We start from the raw sequence: 18,323 nt of genomic DNA on the forward strand, positions 1-18,323 counted from the left end.
GCAGGTAGGAAATCTTTATTTGAATTATTTAGTGTAATTAAATTGACTAATTGATAAATAATTGAAATGTTCTTCCTGCACTACTTTTAACACACAGGCATACACACTGCAGCTACATTTTGTTGTCACTTCACCTTCTGGTGTTCAATCCTTTTTTGAACAAACACAGTTTAGTAATTTACAGGAGTGACAACCGCATTCTACAACCAAATGAACTACTCAGGAAGTGATAACTGGATTTAAATTCTATGCAGTAGTGTTAAGAACCAAACTGAACAACTAGCTTTTAATGGTGTATTTAAACGTCATTACTGTATTTTTATTGGTCACTGCGCTTTTAATGCGTTTGACTGGCATCTGAACTTTGCAACTTTCGCCTCAGTTTTCTCACCATCTTGCGCAAAGAGCGTTGCATTTTCAAGACACTGTATCAAATTAAAAGTTCAACTCAAGACTTGAGCATACATCTGTTTTCGAATGCAGATGGCAGTGCTTCCTTCATTATTTGGTATCTTTCAACTGAGTAGTTCATGCTGCACACAATAAGTGATGCCAATGCATCATCTTATAAACTCATGTATTTTAATAAATCAGTTGACTAGATTTATGAATCAGTCTTAAAACTTGATTTTCACAAATTAATAATTCTTATAAACCTGTGAGTTTTAATGAATCAGATGAATAGATTAAAGAATCAGTCTCAAAAAGTTTTTTCCCTGCAAATGAAAACAAATATATGATAAATAAGTTATGACAACATCTGTTTTTACATTGCTTTAGCTCATCAAAATAAGTTAAGCAATTTTATACTTTTTTTAAGATTCACCATTTTTTTTTAAAGTCAGTTTCATGTAATTTAAGTTGAAATGACTTAAACATTCAAGTTGATTGTACTAAGTTTAAGGCAGCAACTTTTTTTTTTTTACAGTGTATATGAACCAGTGGGTTTTAATGAATCAGATTGCGAATAACTCTTATGAAACATTTTTTTGCTTAAATACTATTTTAAGTCTTATTAATAGTGTTACCAGAAATTCTTCACAAAGAAAAGATCCGCTATCACGGCAGCTGTGGTGGAATTTGCTGGAAGGCAAAATGGCCAAGAGATGTGAGGAAAAATGAAAGGAGAGAGGCAGAAGAGTGAGAAAGAAAAGAGGACAGCTGGTGACAGAATGGATGGAGCAGGCCTGCTGCAGTCTCTGTTAATGGCAGTAGCATGAGTAGTGAACACTTGTTCTCACTCTCTCTCTCTCCTCTACATAAACATCCGCTGGGAGAAAAGCACTATCATTACACACACACACAGGAACTTTCTCTTTCATTCTCTCTCATTCCACCTCTCCACTCCATCAGTATCTCATGGTTTTCAGTTAAAAACGCTAGTTTAGACAGATTTGGAACAAGCTAACCATCTTAGTCTGTTTTTTTTTTTTTTTTTTTTTTTTTCAGCATGGTACAGCACTGCCTTCAAAATTGTTTATCAAACAAGGCTGTTCGAAAAGACACCCTGTTAATCTTTCGCCTTAAAAGGTAAAGCTGCAAGCCGCATTCCTCCCTCGCCTCTAATGGGAGACAGTCATGTGCTCGGGTCACAGTTTTACATGCGAGCCGAGAGGCTTTGAGGAACAGCAATTTTGCTGAATTGCTTCACATTAAGGTTAATTATGTAATATTTCATTTCTGATAAAAAGTAGCAGGGTTGATGAGATAAAAGTCTGGAAGTGTTTAACGCTATATGTAGTTTCACGGAGAGATGTTTAAAGTGTCTGAAAAGAAATGGCTCAGATCTGACTTCAGGAAAGATGAATAGGGATTACTGCAAAATGAGTAAAAGTAAAGTGAAGTAAAGAAAAAAAAAAGGAAAAAAAAAAGACGCTTCCAATTCAGATTGGAAGATTGGTTGAAAGACATCGAAAAATGCTGATAAACACTTGTGGCTATGAGATGCAAAGCACTGTAAGCACTGTGTGTGCTGTGACATTTGCAACTGTAGGTCTCAAAGAATTGTGTGTGTTAGCCAGTGTAATGTGTGTGTGTTGTTAAGGGTGTGTGTTTGTGTCACAGCAGCAAAATGAGAGGCATTTGGCAGTCCACACGGGCCTCCATCTGTCTGCAAGATGTAAAACATCCTAATGGGTCCCATCCTCCACCTGAGGCTATACCTTACCCTCCCATAGAGCTACTCCATCTTTGTCACATACGCACCCACACAATACAGTTCTCTTGTAGTGCTAAATAATCAGTTTGTCACACAAACACACTATACCACTAATTTAACACAACACACAAACACACGCATTTAAAAGTACTAACACTAAACAATATACTGTACACACAAAGATGGGAAACACAAAGGGAGCTCAACTCACTGATTCCAAATGGAATCTGATGTTAGCATGTTGCTAAGCTAAAATTGTGATACAGTGAGGATAAACATACATAGAAGACACAAAAGCACGGGGTAAAATCAATGATTTGACTTTTTTATCAATACGGTACTTTTCAGCATTTGATGAAATAATTAATATCAGTAGAGTGCCTATATGATGCTGTCTAGGTAGGCAGCTCATAGAGCAACGGTGTTAGCTTAAACAGCCATGCAACTGCTATAATGCTATACATACCCACACAGTACTTTTTTTGTTGGTAATTTTAAAGCTACACTGTGTAACTTTTTTAGTTGATTCTTAGCAAAAAACACTTAGTTCTTTCAAAAATATATGTGCTCATTAATGTATAATTACTTCTTTCAAGTAATAAAGTATTCTCGGAAGTTTATAATCTGCCATTGAAAGTACATACGGGTGAGGGGTTCAAATGCCGGTCGCCATGTTGCCCCTCCATCTTGAAACTACATTGGCCAAAGAGGGACATACAAGCTTCGCCTTTCGCGTTTTTACACGCAGTGGCACAGTGACGAATGTGAGAGGGAGATTACTCGCGACTGCCGGCAGATTTGAAATAATACGGCCACCGTAGGAGTTAAAATGCCTTTGGAATGGGAGGCGCTAGAAAGTAATATTTAGTTGGTAGTCATATACAATTTCACCGCTAGATGGGAGTAAATCCTACACAGTGTAGCTTTAAGTAAAACGCTAAAAATAAAAAAATAAAAACAAACAAAACCTGTTAATTCCTTACCACTATAGTGAAAACTATAGTGAATATATTTTGACATTTTATGTAACTTTATAGTAAGATACTGGCAAATTTACAGATCTTGGAAGTAAACAACAGGTTAACAATCAGTCATCCTACAATTTATAGTAAAAAAAAAACAAACAAAAAAAAAACATTTTGACAACTTTAAATTTGATGGTATTTTGTTTGTTTGTTTCTTGTTAGAATTTGTTATCAGTACTTTAGGGTTTTTTGTTGCATCTTATGTTCATGTTTATTGCATTATTAGTGTCGGGTGTGTTACATAATGGCGTTTTGTATTTGCGTGTATAACACCTTCTTTATATTAGTGTATACCTGAGCTTGTGGAAAGGCTTCTTTTGATGAACTCTACTTCAGCATGGGCCTTTGAATGCTAAGGACTGAGATACAGCGTGACATGAAAGGTTGATTTTCCTCTTTTGTCATATGTTTATTACCGAGCTACAGGGCACTATCCTGGCTTAATGTCCCAGATTTGCAGCACTGCTCTGACCCACAGACACAGCTACCACCAGATCAACATGGCCACAATCTGCAGAATGGACACTAGCCAGTGACTCCCACTGGGCACTAAGTAGTGGCCAATAATATTGTATCTGAGCCAGGCAGAGAACAAAATACCATCCACACTGGCCAGCAAAAGATTTAACAGGCACATATAAAACAGAGATAGAAAACAGAAGAAGAAACTAAGCCAGAAAATAAACATTTCAACTAGACAGTGACAATGTCTATAGGGATTCTGACCTCAAATAAGACATTCATATTTAGTATTAGAGAACCCAAACTGTGTCTATAGCCTCATTGGCACACTAGACAACAAGATGGCTGACATTCAATTATACAAATCTGGTAAACAGACTGAAATACCTCTCTCAGCGTCTCCTGAATTAAAGGAATAATTCACCCAAAATTGCATAATAATTAATTCATTCCAAACTGTCTTCCGTTCTTTTTGGAACATGTAAATTAACAGCATACATGTCGGTAACAACATAAGGATGAGCAAATGATGATGACAACAATGTTTAGTGAATTACCTCTCTCTTTAAACACCGTAAATGAAGACTGTTTCTTCATTGAGAGACACTTCAAGCACTTGGAAACACTCTCTGATTTACAGTTGGTGGGGCTAGAGGTCACGGTCCTCAAGGGGTGTACTTCACCTGCTCTTAACCTTTGAGGTCAGACATCACAAATACACATAATGCTAATTGAAAAGAGCAGTCAATAATTGTTCATCGATCTACACAATGCTTGAGCTGTTTTAGTCCCTGGTTGCATGTAAAACATACAAGGACAAATACAAGGGGAATAAAAATGGAATAAAAAGTGTGTTAAAAAAGTTTGTTGCGTCAGCCCTTGACATTCATTAAGAGCAGGTCACTTAAAGGAAAAGTTCACCCAAAAATGAAACCTATCCCATAATTAACTCACCCTTAAGCCATCCTAGGTGTATATGACTTTCTTCTTTCTTTCTCCTAAATTATGGGGTAATTTTCACTTTTGGTTGAACTATTCCTTTAAGGGAAAAATGAGCTATGTAGCCTATAATTGAACCAACTAAAATTACACAAAAAAAGAGATGAAACACAAATGCCCATTTGGTAAAGATTATTCTCTTTGGAAAGTGATTCATTCATAACTATTTCAGTATAATGTTTATACGAGGCTACGTGAGAGAGTGTGCTCTACCACAAGGTGCTTTCCAATTCAACTTCCCAAACAAACATTATTAACTGCTGACTGTCAGAGTTGCAAAATAAATAAGCTAATGACGCAAAAAAATTAAATAAGCCAAAAACAAAAATAAATAAATAATATGAGCAGTGGAAAAAAGACCTAAACAGAGAGAGAGAGAGAGAGAGAGAGAGAGAGAGAGAGAGAGAGAGAGAGAGAGAGAGAGAGAGAGAGAGAGAGAGAGAGAGAGAGAGAGAGGAGAGAGGGAGAGAGGGAGAGTGTTTGTGGTAACCTTGACAATCTGACAGTTCCAAAGAATAAGGGTTTATGCAGACACACAACCTGACAATGAAAGTCATGTTAAGCAAAGACTCATCAGTTACTTTAGACAGCATTGTAAAAAGGCTATGCAGGAATGTTCACAAACTTATGGAGAATTCCACTTTTCTATAAACACATTTTCAGCCCATTTAATCCGTGGATATTTGGCCCATGCAGGGTGACAGGGCAATCTTGCAGCAAAAGATTCTGGGTTACGTCAGCTTTAAGCGAAGGCTGTGTCAAATTCCATGGCACGCTACGCCACCAAACGCCTCTTGAACCCACATCTCTAATCCCCGCTGCCATCCAAATATAAATAAATAAACCTACGGTGGTTTTCAATAACCTTTACATTCCTCACCCCATCAACCACTGACAAGCCAACACATAAACGCTTATCACCTCAGAACAACGGTGCGCATTAGAATGATTGCATGGGTGCGGGAGGAGAGCTGGCCGCAGTGGGCGCTCTGGCAGACTCTCGACAGACACACGGAAGAGGAAAAACAGTGGGATCAGGCCGAGTCAGACCGAGTCGGATTAACGGAAGCGAGAGCCGCGTCGTAGCCCCCACTTCCTGACGGGTCGAGACGGTTCACCTTGAGAAAGACACCAGCTGAATCATGTTCTCCGGCTGTTTTCCCTCTCTCTGCTGTTTCTATTTCTCTCTCTCTGTTGGAATATTCGGCGTGGTGTGCTTTTCAGTTTTCCCGGCAGCCATCCAAATTAAAACAATTATAGAGCTAATTGCCCGTTAGGTGGAGCCTGCCGGGGCGTCCATGCTCTGATTTGTAGAATCACTCATGCGGGTCGTCCTCCACTGTGATGGAGCCGCCTGGTCTTGCTGGTGCTGGAGCCAGTGCCGGCCGGCCAGTCGATCGACGGGCAGATGGGCAGGGGTTGGCACAGGTGCCCACCGTGATGCAAATTAGGCTTGGCACTGGTGCAGTGTGAAGACAGGGGAGATTGAGCGCTGTGACGCAGAGATGGCGTGCCATATGGAGGTGAAGCTGACTACTCTGTTTACCAGCGGTCAAAGTCAGTTACATACACGCAAGTGGGTCGAGACACTTTCAACCGCGAGCATGAGCCAGCAGAGCGTCCCAACAGCAACTCGAGCCAACATTCCGCCACACGACACGTGACCGCCCAGCGACCCAACACCACAGCTTAGCACGTGCCAAATTAACATCTATACTGACCTTTACACATGTGTGGGAGAATCTTTTAATCAAACCACCCTCAAGCTTAAAAGAATACTTCATATAAAAATGCAAATCATATGCAATTATTTACTTACCTTTAAGTTTTTGCTCCAAACCTGTATGACTTTATTTATTCTGCAGAACACAAAAGAATGTTTAAGAAATGTGCTGGTCTCTCTTTTGAGTTTTTAAGTTTAAAAAAAGAACGCAACATTTTTAAAGTCATTATTTACCGGACACTTGCCCTAGCTCGCCTTAGAAGTCTTAAGTGAAGCAGCGACATCAGATTCTTGAATAGCTCTTTTGAATCAGATCTCTTCAATGAATCAGCGAATTCAATGAATTGTTCGTTCTCTAAAGTGGCTCACCTGATTCTCGAGTTCATCTCACTTACTCAATCCATTCGCAACAATTAATAGGCTCACTGGGAAGATAATCAGTGAATAACAACTTAACATTTTGGACTATTTGTCACAAGAAAAATTACTTCAGATGATGAAGACAAGTCAAATGGGCCATCTTCATGATATTTCTATGATGCTTTTCTGTCTTTTTGAAACTTGAAAGCTCCAGTCCTTGCACTTGCATGAAAAAAGAGTGACCAAAAATATATTTCAAAGCATCTCCTTTTGTGTTCCACGGAAGAAAGAAAGTCATACTTGAGTAAATGATGACAGTATTTTCATTTTTGGGGAAACTCTTAAGAGAGTCAACAAAAAACAACAAAGACAGAAGAGGAGAGGGACAGACAAAAGGAAATACAAACACAAAGAACTGGGGTCTTACCTCAGCAACCCAAATCCTTTCTTCTTGGTCTTCTTATCCAACTCATCACCGACCTCCTCTGATTTCTTCTTCTCTTTCTCCTTTCCTTTGCTTTTCAACTTGTCTTTCTTTTTGCCTTTGGCCTTCTTCTTTTTGTCTTTCTTGTTCTCCTCATTGTCTCCCGCACCTTGTCTGGAGGAGCCACTGACCGGAGTGTCTCGTCCAGAGCTCTGGTCGGACCCCTCATCTATTTCAATACAACAAGCAAACATAAAATATGAACATATACTGTAGTTCCATACAATTGGGCAGCATAACCAAAATATACTTATTGCACATTTCTTCTTGTGTTTATTTAACAAACTGCACAAATTTATCTACCATGGTATAAACGGCAAAATCTCAACTGGCTGACAGATTTCTATATTCACTCAGTATTTACCTTCAAACGGCCTAGTCCTAGTGTGGCCTATATCTCAGTTGGAGTCGAGGAAATATTAAAGATCTCTTCATAGATATTTTTTCCAGCTAATCTGCCCTGGTGCATCATAAATTATCATAATCTGGAGAAAAAAGAAAGAAGTGATGCAGATAACTGGATAGAAAGAGGCGGAGGAAGAGGAAGAGAAAGATTAGCATTGGAAAAAGTGAAAAAAAAAAAAGGCTTGGGTAACCGAGGAACCTGCTGACATAACCATCTGTTACTGGCTATCCACTGTGGGGCACTGTATGTGTGTGTGGCGATCAATTGCGGCTGCATTATGTGTCTGCGCTCTGAGGTTTGTCAGATGGTGGCGGTGGTGCTGGGAGCAGATGTACGTTTACCAGGCCGCCTCAGAGAGCGTGATAAAAGAGAGATGAAGAGACGTGCGAAAAAGCATCAGTCTTTCATAAGCCTCACAGCGGCCATCTTACTAACCCTCCACTTGTAGCTCAAGGGAAGGTCCAGATAGCCCTGTACGCTGTGATTTATTGATGGCTAGTTGTATCTTACAGGCCAACATATGACAAGGGAAAAGACAATTAGACCGTGAAGAGACAAGTGAGATCAGGGCTGGAAACCGAAAGATTGCTGGTTGACTAATATGTTTTTCAATGGCCGATATTGAGGCGTAGAGAGCAGGGTGACCAATATTTACACTTACAATGACAAACTGCGAGAATGACAAAATATAATTGCGAAAAATAAACTGAAACATGAGACAATATTTCTCAAAAGCTTTTGGCAAAGCTGGTGGCATAACTGATACGAGGCAGAAATACCAAATCTTTTAATTCGCCAAGCTGATTAATCGACCAGTTGACATTAAATTTGCAGTTATTTGGTTCTTGCACATGCATTCTTCCATTGATACCAATGTATCAATAATCGACAGTGTAAACTGATATGTGAATGTATGACTGTTATGAGCCAGACTTGTTAGTGAATCCAAACACACAGTTTAGTCCAAATTGTGAACAAATTACTCTAATGCCGGGTTCAGACTACACAATGTTTTTGTCTGTTACGACACTGTATCAGATTATGCGATTTTGACTACTAAGTTCTTGTCGTGTCATTGACAAGAAACACGTCAGACTACACGTTACTTCCCGACCAATCATCACATGCCGTCTTTAACGATGTGCGTGATGTCATAGAGAAGGTGGAACTAGCGACTGACTTCCAGAAACAAGAGTGTAAACACTACCGAAGCGTTGTGTTAGCTTAATGCTAATTCCAGTATCAGGTTGCTGAAGCATCTCCGCTATTGTTCACCAGCATTTATCTTTTTTCACTCTGTCATGGTAGACCCTTGAGGAACCATTATAAACTCAGGAGTATTGTTGCCATAACTCCATGAACCTTTCCTCCATCGCATAATTTCACCTAGCAGCACCAATACCATCATCTCGTTTCGCCATGTTTGAAAGCTGTGTACGGAAGAGCGTCTGTGCTCATATTGGTCAACTTGCCAGATGTGACGAAAAAAAAAAAAAAAGGAAAACATGCTAGTTTTTCTGTCGTGACATAGTGAAGCATTAGAGATGTGGCATTGGCTGTTGTTCCCTATGACACACTATATAAGATGAAACAATCGATTCTTGCATTCCATTGTCGTTTACGAATCACCGCAAAACCCTACATCAAACCGATTGTGCCAAAATCGGGTTGAGATCATGTAGTCTGAACCAGGCATTAGGAGCAGTTCACATGAAAACTTCTCATTAAATATTAAAATCAAAAGCAGTATTGTTTTTTAAATAAAATAATGATATGTTACGACCATTTTTTGTTTTGGTATTATTTAATACGGTGGTTCTCAACCAGGAGGCCTCAACAAACTGCCAGGGGGGCCCAATAAGTTTTAAATTATTTTAATTGAATTATATAAAAACAATGAAAATGTTAACACAAACACTAAAAATAAAGATTAAAATGACATCATATTTGGGGTTTATTTATTTCTACTACAACAGAAGTACTAACATGCTGAGAGCTAGGATTGCCCCTGTAACTTTTACGTGGAAAAGGAAAACAGGAAAGTCAAGAAAAATACACTTCTCTTACTTGGTGATAAAGTATATATTGCATTCAATATGACTCTGAACCGGTTAAATATTGAAAGACAGAGATAAACAAAATGAAAAAATAAAAAAAGCATGCAAAACTCTCTGAGCCTCGCCTACACAAACGAGTTCGAGGACAAGTCGGTTCTTCCGAGGCTTAGTTCAAGGCCAACAGCAGCATCCGTTTCCCCATGGCCTGATTTCTACACAAACAAACACCGATTCGCTGTTTAAACTAGCATTGAAGCGGGCGGCTCGGTAATGACCGTACAGCCGCCCTATTATTCGGAGACACAGAGGAACCTCAAAGGCCTGCTCCAGCTCCCACTTCTCTAATATGCATCAGAAAACTCTTTTGTTCGGACCAGCGCAAAGGCTTATTGTAAATATCAATCCGCTGAATACAATGCTAAATGCCGGGGGGGAAAAAAATGGTGAGAAAGGATAAAGAAAAAAGAGGAGATATTTCCCATCATGCTCACGTCTCAATACGAAAACACTTAAAAAGAGCAGGGCTTGAGGACTTAGAGAGCAGTACCTATGCTCTGAAAGCCTTACATAATAAAGCTATAATGACACTGCTGTGAGCTCAAAGTGAAATAATGGAAACCATTTCAAAGGGAAATAAATCCCTTCCTTAAATGCCTCTGTTTATCATCTTCACTGATGTATGGCTTTTGATATTTATATGGTTTCTTTTCCATGTGAGAAGGCCTCTTGGTAGACTGCATCGTCTTGATTTTTTTCCTTAGGCTGGTGGTGTAGTGGTTGAGGCTCAAGGCTCGCAACTGGAATTTTCAGGTTCAAACAATGCATATATAAAGATCTCATTGAATTGCATTTATATATATATATATGCAATTCAATGAGATCTTTATATATGCATTGTTTGAACCTGAAACTTCCAGTACATATGTATATATATATATATATATATATATATATATATATATATATATATATATATATATATATATATATATATATATATATATATATATATATATATATATATATATATCTTCCTCAAAAGTATTAAAAGAATCATCAACTGGAATTGTTAAGAGAAAATGGAACCAGAATTGTTAAATTCCTAAAGATTTCCTTCCTTAACCACTGTGTGCCTGATAACAATAGCAACTATTTCACAAAGATATAAAGCAAAATCAGAATGTTTAGATCTGCCAGTGAATATCTGGTTTAATATCTACTTGAAAAAATTCGAAATACCTGATCGCTTAAAATTCGCAAACCTTGGTGATTAGTTCTTCCTTAAAAGCGTTCTTTATTCCAGCCCAATACCTTGTAAGTATGACTGTTTCTTGGTAGACTAATCAAAACCTGCACCCAGACTCCTGAAGTTGTGTAGCAGCCAATCAGACTGGAACCGACATTTTTCAGTCGATTCTTGCTACTTTATATGCAATATACATCGTAACATATCATGGGCTGTCGATGGATGTGCTGTCTAAGGCTGAGAATATCACCATTGTGCCCTTGAGCAGGGCACTTAACCCTAGGTTGCTCCAGGGGGATTTGTCCCTGTAATAAGTTGATGGTTCATGTCATTCAATGGCGACACTCTGTGAATGTCACATAAACAAACTCCACCACAAACAAAAATTCTAATCTAAGATGTTTAAACCAGATCCAACATTATCATACAAGGGCACAAGGACAAACAATTCAACATTGATTAGAATTCAGAAAACTGAAAAGGACGAAAATATTTATTAGAAACTATAGAAGTGTGAAATACCCTAAAAAGAAAAAGAAGTGTGTTTAATTGCACTGAATGTGCACATGTAGTGTACTTCAAATCTTAAATAGCATATTTAAAAAAAAAAGTGTACTCAGATATTATATTAAATAAATAAAATGCCACTTAAGAGTAAATAGATAACCCTTGAGTACATTTTTAAAGTAGACATTGTAATAATGTCAAATTAAAAGTATATTTTACATTCTGTTTTAATATTTAGTCATGCTTTATTGAAGTAACATATTAAAGCACATGATTATTATTTTTAACTCTGGATAGCTTTTTAGTCATTCTATATATATTAAATGTACTAAATTGCAACTTAATTAGATATATGTTTAAATAAATGACATACGTGCTTCAATAGAAATTATATTATGGTATACTTTAGATTACCACAAATTATGTCAGTACATTCAACAGTACACTAACCAGATTTCAAAGACATTAAAAGTAATTATGAAATTCTTTATAAAGATGTTCTTAAGTACCATTTAAGTGGGCCAAAACACTAAAAGGTCAGCTAATGGAATTTAATATAAAATAAGACATTTTTATTTTAATATCAATTAACATCCAATTAAGTGTCTGAAAACATTACATTCAGTTAACACTTGAGTATATTCTTTAGTATATTTTTTCATAATAAGTACACATTTTAAAAGTATGCTACTTCTTTTACACAAGGGTATGTATGAATAGATTGATAAACATATGTATGTAAATAATCACACAGGCATGCAAACGCACACACACATTGTGCTTTCATGTTTTATGGGGACTTTCGATAGACATAATGATTTTTATACTGTACGAACTGTACATTCAATCCCCTTACACTAACCCTACCCCTAAACCTACCCATAACAGAAAACCTTCTGCATTTTTACATTCTCAAGTACATTCTACATACTTAGTCTGATTTATTTGCTGTTTTTCTCATGGGGGCCAAAAAAATATCCCCACACGGACAAAGATTTCGGGATACATCTTTGTTGGGAAATTTTGTCCTCATTATGTACGGTTTACCTGGACCACACACGCACACACACGCGCACACACACACACACACGCGCACACACACACACGCACACACACATGCACACAGGCAGATTATCCTCCCACAACAGGGGCAATAATGAGAAGTGAGTGGAACGCTGTGTGCCTAATTACTGTCCTCAGTAATTAGCAATAAGCTGCCGCTGTTTTCTTGACCAGAAGAACTGGGTGTGCACACGTAAGTGTATGTGTGGTATCTCCACACCATGGAAAAACAGCAGATGTATTCACACGTCCTTGAGCAAATGAGAAAATGACCTGATAATTTGTGTTAATGAATTTGTTTTTAAGCTATGAACTCATAACTAAGTCATCCTGGGTGGCACAATTGAACCACATCTCAGGTTGAAATTTCAGAGAAAGTCTTACAGCAAAGAGATCCGGTTTTATCTTGATCTCCATGAATAGGGAATTTCGATACTGCATCAGGATGTGTGTGTGCATGAGACAGGATCTTCAGCTGTGGCGTATCTGTTCGCACTGACCCTAATGAACAACCCTTCTCCTCTCTCACACTCTCTCCTTCTTTCGCCACATGTCTGTAGTCTGTCGTCTCACGGAAGGGCCAATTAGGCTGGTGTGTGGGAAGAGGAAGCACATGACAGGGACAAAGCCAAACACTTTACTCTCAATTACTCTCCTTCAACAGGCACACACTGACTTCACACACACACATCCTCAATCACTACACATACTAATGTAGCACCTGTGCATAAACATGTTCAACTACAGACTTATGTGAGTCAGACTTATAGGAGAATCAAAGTAACACGTTGAATATACCTGTAGCAACTCCAAATGTCTTTAAAAGTCTTACTTTTAACTAACTTACTTATAACTTTTATTTATAATTCTTACTATTATTTTATATTCTGGTTTATTACTGTTTTTTTTCTTCCGATTTACACTACATTCAATAGTTTAGGGTCAGAGTAAGATTATTTTTTCTTTGAGAGAGAGAGAGAAATTAATAATTTTATTTAGCAAGGATGCATTAAATTGATCAATAGTGACAGTAAAGGCATTTATAATGTTACAAAAGATTTCTATTTCAAATAAAGGATGTTCTTTTGAACGTTATATTCTTTAAAAAAGTATTAGTTTCCACAACAATATTAAGCAGCACAACCTCAAATCAGCATATTAGAATGCTTTCTGAAGGATCACGTGACACTGAAGACTTGAGTAATGATTATGAAAATTACAGAAATAAATGATTTTAAAATATATTTAAAAAAACTGTTGTTTTAAACTGTAATCATATATTACAATATTACTGTTTTTATTTTTGATAAAAAAATCTTTTTATTTGTAGCCTATACAGTTTTTTGTTCTTAAAACAGTCATATTTTCAGTGTGTAGTGCAGTGTGTGACCATTTTCAAAATAATTGGTATTAAAAAGCAGCACAAAAGCTGGTGCTACTACACACTGCACCTTTAAATCCTCTGTGGTTTACAGTGTTACTGCTGCATTGTGGGTGCTCACCATCATCATCCTCTGGCGGGCCGTCGTATGATTTGTCGATTGCTGCGCGGAAGCTCTCGTTGCAGCCACGCCCTCTAACCATGTGTGGGCGGGGCCTGTGGAAGGGCAGTAGCTCGTTCCTCTTGGCCTCTGTCATGGCAGTCTGCAGACTCTCTAGAGAGCTGGACTTCTTAAGGCCTAGCGTGGGTCCCAACTCCACACCACCGCTCACTAAGACAAAACAAAGAGGAAAAATAAAAACACATAATGACAATTCAATAGCCTGCCAAAAATGCCTTTCCTTTTCATTCTTAACATCTTTTCCACAAATTTCTGCAATCAATTCAGGCCAAATTACATGTTTTCAGATCATCTTAGTGTTTGGTGTGCCATTTCTGCTTCATGCAAATTTGATAATAAAGAAATTTACGATTAAAGTTGAAAATCTCTCATTGAATCGATATTCCTGGCAAAAATAATAGTAGTTAAGCGAAACTGACAGCTTTTGTGGCATGATGCTATCACCACAAAAAAAGAAAGAATCAAGCCTCATTTAAAAAAAAAACAGAAAAAAAAAAAAATATATATTTTTTTATATATATATAAAAGGTTACGGTAGGGTACTTACAAACATAGTAAATCGGGTAAATTTTTGAAGGATTTAAATGCGAGATTTGCAAATTAGGTTTTTTTATATAATTATAAACATTTAACTTATTTGTAAAAACATGTGCATTACTTCAGCTGTAAAGGAGGTAATTTGTGTTTAATTATTTTATTTACAGCCGTTAAAGGGTTTTAGGTTTTATGGTGTTGTAAAACTAGATATAACTTCACAGACATAACATTAGTGATATATATTTTACATCTTGTGGCTGTACTATTGAACATTGTTGTGGTAATCAACATTATGCCACACATGTTGTCAACTGAGCTTAACTTGTACTAAACCTGAAATATTCCTTTAACTTCCACTGAAAGTATGACATTTAAAATATAACTGTCTGTGATGAAACCATTGTACTATTTATATAGTACATTGCAACTGGTTTACTTTTTTTGCATTTCTTTACATACTACTTGCATACTTCTCTTTCTTATTTCTGCAAAGGCATGACATGTGAACAATAAAGCGGCTGTACATTTTTGCAAAACCAAACCTAAACTTAACTAAAGCTTTGCAACTACATTTTTGCTGCCTAGCAATCACTGGTATTAGGAAATGTTAATAGTTCTTTGTGAAATGCTAGCTCATTTGTTTCTGTGATTTGATTGCTAATCAAAGATGGTGGGTCAATAGAGACTACTGGAGCATTTCCCAAATGCATTCTGGGAAGAAGACAAAGCAAACCGTTAATAATGTTTGAAGTGCCAAAGGTGGATCTTTATAAGACCGAGCATGTATGTGAGTGTTTGTGTGTTTGTGAGTGTGTGTGTGATTGTAAACACTCTCTCTCCTCTAATGAAAATGACTTTTTAAACATGCGTCTCCACAGGGAATGATGGATGAAGGCTCAACCCTGGGACTCGTTTCTCCATCAATCAGAAGCACCTTCTCTATCTCTCTATCTCCCTGCTTTCCAACTCTGCATACCTCCATCCTTCCTTTCGTCGACCCCACCCTTCTCGATACATCTCCTACACCCAGAATCATTAGCTAAAGCGCTGCAGCTCCTAGAATGCATTCATGAATCAGGAAATCATCGTATCGACAGGTGGTGCGCCTCACTGGAATTCCAATCAGCCTGGCCTGCTGCCGGCACCGGCCCCCTTTTTGTTTGGCTAATGGTCGTTTAAATGAAAGTGGAAGTGGGATCAGTCGTTTAATCTGTGTGGCCTCCAAACTGCCAGAGAAGGCCAGACGAGATGAGCCCAGCCCGGCTCAGCTGCATGCTTTCGGCTCTCAGGATTATGACACAGGAGAAATTTATGCACATATAATTTGAGATGTGGTAGAGAGAGAGAGAGAGAGAGAGAGAGAGAGAGAGAGAGAGAGAGAGAGAGATGAGGAATGGCATGCTTAGAGATAGGGAGGGTGGACATAAATGAGGACACAGCTGGATGAGAAAGTCTCCATGTAACATTACAACAGATGACAAACTTTGAAGTTTGACAAGAAATTAAAGTCCATGAAAGGATGACAAAGGATGCGGATATATACATGTGACACACTATGGATGGATGGATGGATGGATGGGATTTTTTACCACTTTTGAAAGAAGTCGTTTCTACTCACCAAGGCTGTATTTTATAGTATAGTATACTATACATATTATAGTAATTGAAAATAACTGTTTTCTATTTTAATACATTTATATGTTGTGATGGTGAAGCTGAATTTTCAGCAGTCATTGCTCCAGACTACTTACAAAAACTTTACATAAATAAATAAAAAACTACCCCAAACTTTTGAAAGGTAGTGTATGTGTTTAATTAAAGGGTACATAACATGCACAGTTTCACCTAATCTCATGTTAATCTTGAGTACCTATAGAGTAGTAGTGCATCCTTAAAATCTCAAAAAAGTGTTTAGTTTTATTATATTTAGAAAAGAAAAATACAGCTTTCCGATTCTCTCCGGAAAAAGCCGAGGTCCTGGAGGCGGAGCTATAGAGTCAAGCGGTAGTTCTTGATTTCCAGCAAAAGACAGAAATCTGATCCAGTTGTACTTACATGAATGGGGTCTTTTATCACTGGGACCGCTCCACGTTTTAATAGCAAACGATTTGCAAATCCAGCGTCGACCTGGGCCTTGTTAATAAAACATTCGTCACTGAAACGACCAGAACACACAACCGCACTTCCTACACTCCGTTGCTGCCCCGGAAAAACAAACTGCATCCACTGTTCCTGTAACACTGGGTTCTTTGGAAAACTGAACACGGTAAGCTTTCCCTCACATCCAAATACACACTTTTTTGGAGACATTCTTGAACAAATCCTATGCAGCGCTGCCGATGATTTCCTGTTGAAGCGCGTTGATGTGCGCGGTCTCGCTCTCCTCTAGTCGACGTGCTCGCGGGCGAGCTTTTCCGGGAGAAATGCTCATATAAGGAGTTCCACTCTTATCTACGTCATTAGATGCACGATCTAAAAAAACCCAGCCGAAACTTGTACCAACCCGGAAGTAAGATTTTCAGCATAGAAATTCTCCGTTATTCGTCCAAAATATTTTTTTTAAACTTTGCCCATGTTTTGCATGAGAATCTATCTCTTTAACACTGTAAACAACTCTGAATACATGAAACACCATTGTACCCCCCCTTTAATATGTGTGTTAATTAATTTACATTTACATTTACATTTATTCATTTAGCTGACGCTTTTATCCAAAGCGACTTACAATTGCTATATATGTCAGAGGTCGCACGCCTCTGGAGCAACTAGGGGTTAAGTGTCTTGCTCAGGGACACATTGGTGTCTCACAGTGGATTCGAACCCGGGTCTCTCACACCAAAGGCAAGTGTCTTATCCATTGCGCCACACCACCCCAATTCATTCTTTCTTTTTTTTTTGGAATCTTTAGAATCCATCACATTCACAACATGCTGGTATTAATGTCAAGTGGGAACTTATGAACCTGCATGTGTTGGCCAGAAGCGATGTTTCATAGTTATAAAGGTTTAAACTTAATATTCTTCTCACAAGCAATAATAATTTTGCTTCAAAAGCCATCGACTCATCAGCTTGGCTAGTATGCATTACCTTGTTTTGTGTGGTATTTAGAACATCAACTTTGGAGGTCCCGTACACTTACATTATATGGACTTTCTAAAAATCTTCAGTTGTGTTCGTCTAAAGAAAGAAAGGCATATTCATCTGGGGTGGCATGAGGGTGAATCAATGAGAGAGAATTTTCATTTTTGGATAGAGTATACCTTCAGTTGTGAGAATGAGCACTAAGAACGGGCCACAGCCCTGACGACTTGAATTAATTTGAAAGAACAAGTTTTACTTATCAAGGGCTAATCCTCAAGTTTAACCAGAAAAGACCGAAGCAAACCACTCTTAAATTGGACTTTCAAGCACAAGGCAGTGGTGGATCATAGGGAAATGTTCATTAGCAGCAGTACGGAGCGTCAGGGAGTGGGAGAGTTCGCTGCAGCTGAGCTCCAGTCCAGAATCTGGATTTGTGCGAGAGAAGGTTTATAAATAGCAGGCCGCTGATGTACCAGCCAGCGTGACTGAAATGTTCTCTGTACGAGCACAGTTAGTGTCACAAACGTAATTACTTCTGTCCCACGGCCTGCTGATGGAATTAAGCAGCTTTTGAGAGGTCTTCTCTTTGGAGGACTCCAAAACTTTTTGCTTGGAGGAGAAGAGTTTAAATGTGTGTCTCGGGATACTAGCGTG

At 38.1% G+C, this 18,323-nt stretch overlaps 1 protein-coding gene across 4 annotated transcripts in view; it reads right to left on the minus strand.

Moving 5' to 3' along the window:
- Positions 1-18,323, minus strand: part of pard3bb (par-3 family cell polarity regulator beta b) — a 316,476-nt gene that overhangs the window by 106,441 nt on the left and 191,712 nt on the right. For all 4 annotated transcript variants that reach the window (XM_079882104.1, XM_079882103.1, XM_079882105.1 and 1 more), the window contains 2 exons: positions 13,992-14,201; positions 7,155-7,380 (listed from right to left, as the gene is read on the minus strand). In XM_079882104.1, coding sequence (XP_079738230.1) covers positions 7,155-7,380; positions 13,992-14,201 — 436 coding nt within the window. The remainder of the gene's footprint in view (positions 1-7,154; positions 7,381-13,991; positions 14,202-18,323) is intronic.

The sequence above is a fragment of the Squalius cephalus genome (genome assembly GCF_949319135.1).
Source record: "Squalius cephalus genome assembly, chromosome: 9".
Lineage (NCBI taxonomy): Eukaryota > Metazoa > Chordata > Actinopteri > Cypriniformes > Leuciscidae > Squalius > Squalius cephalus.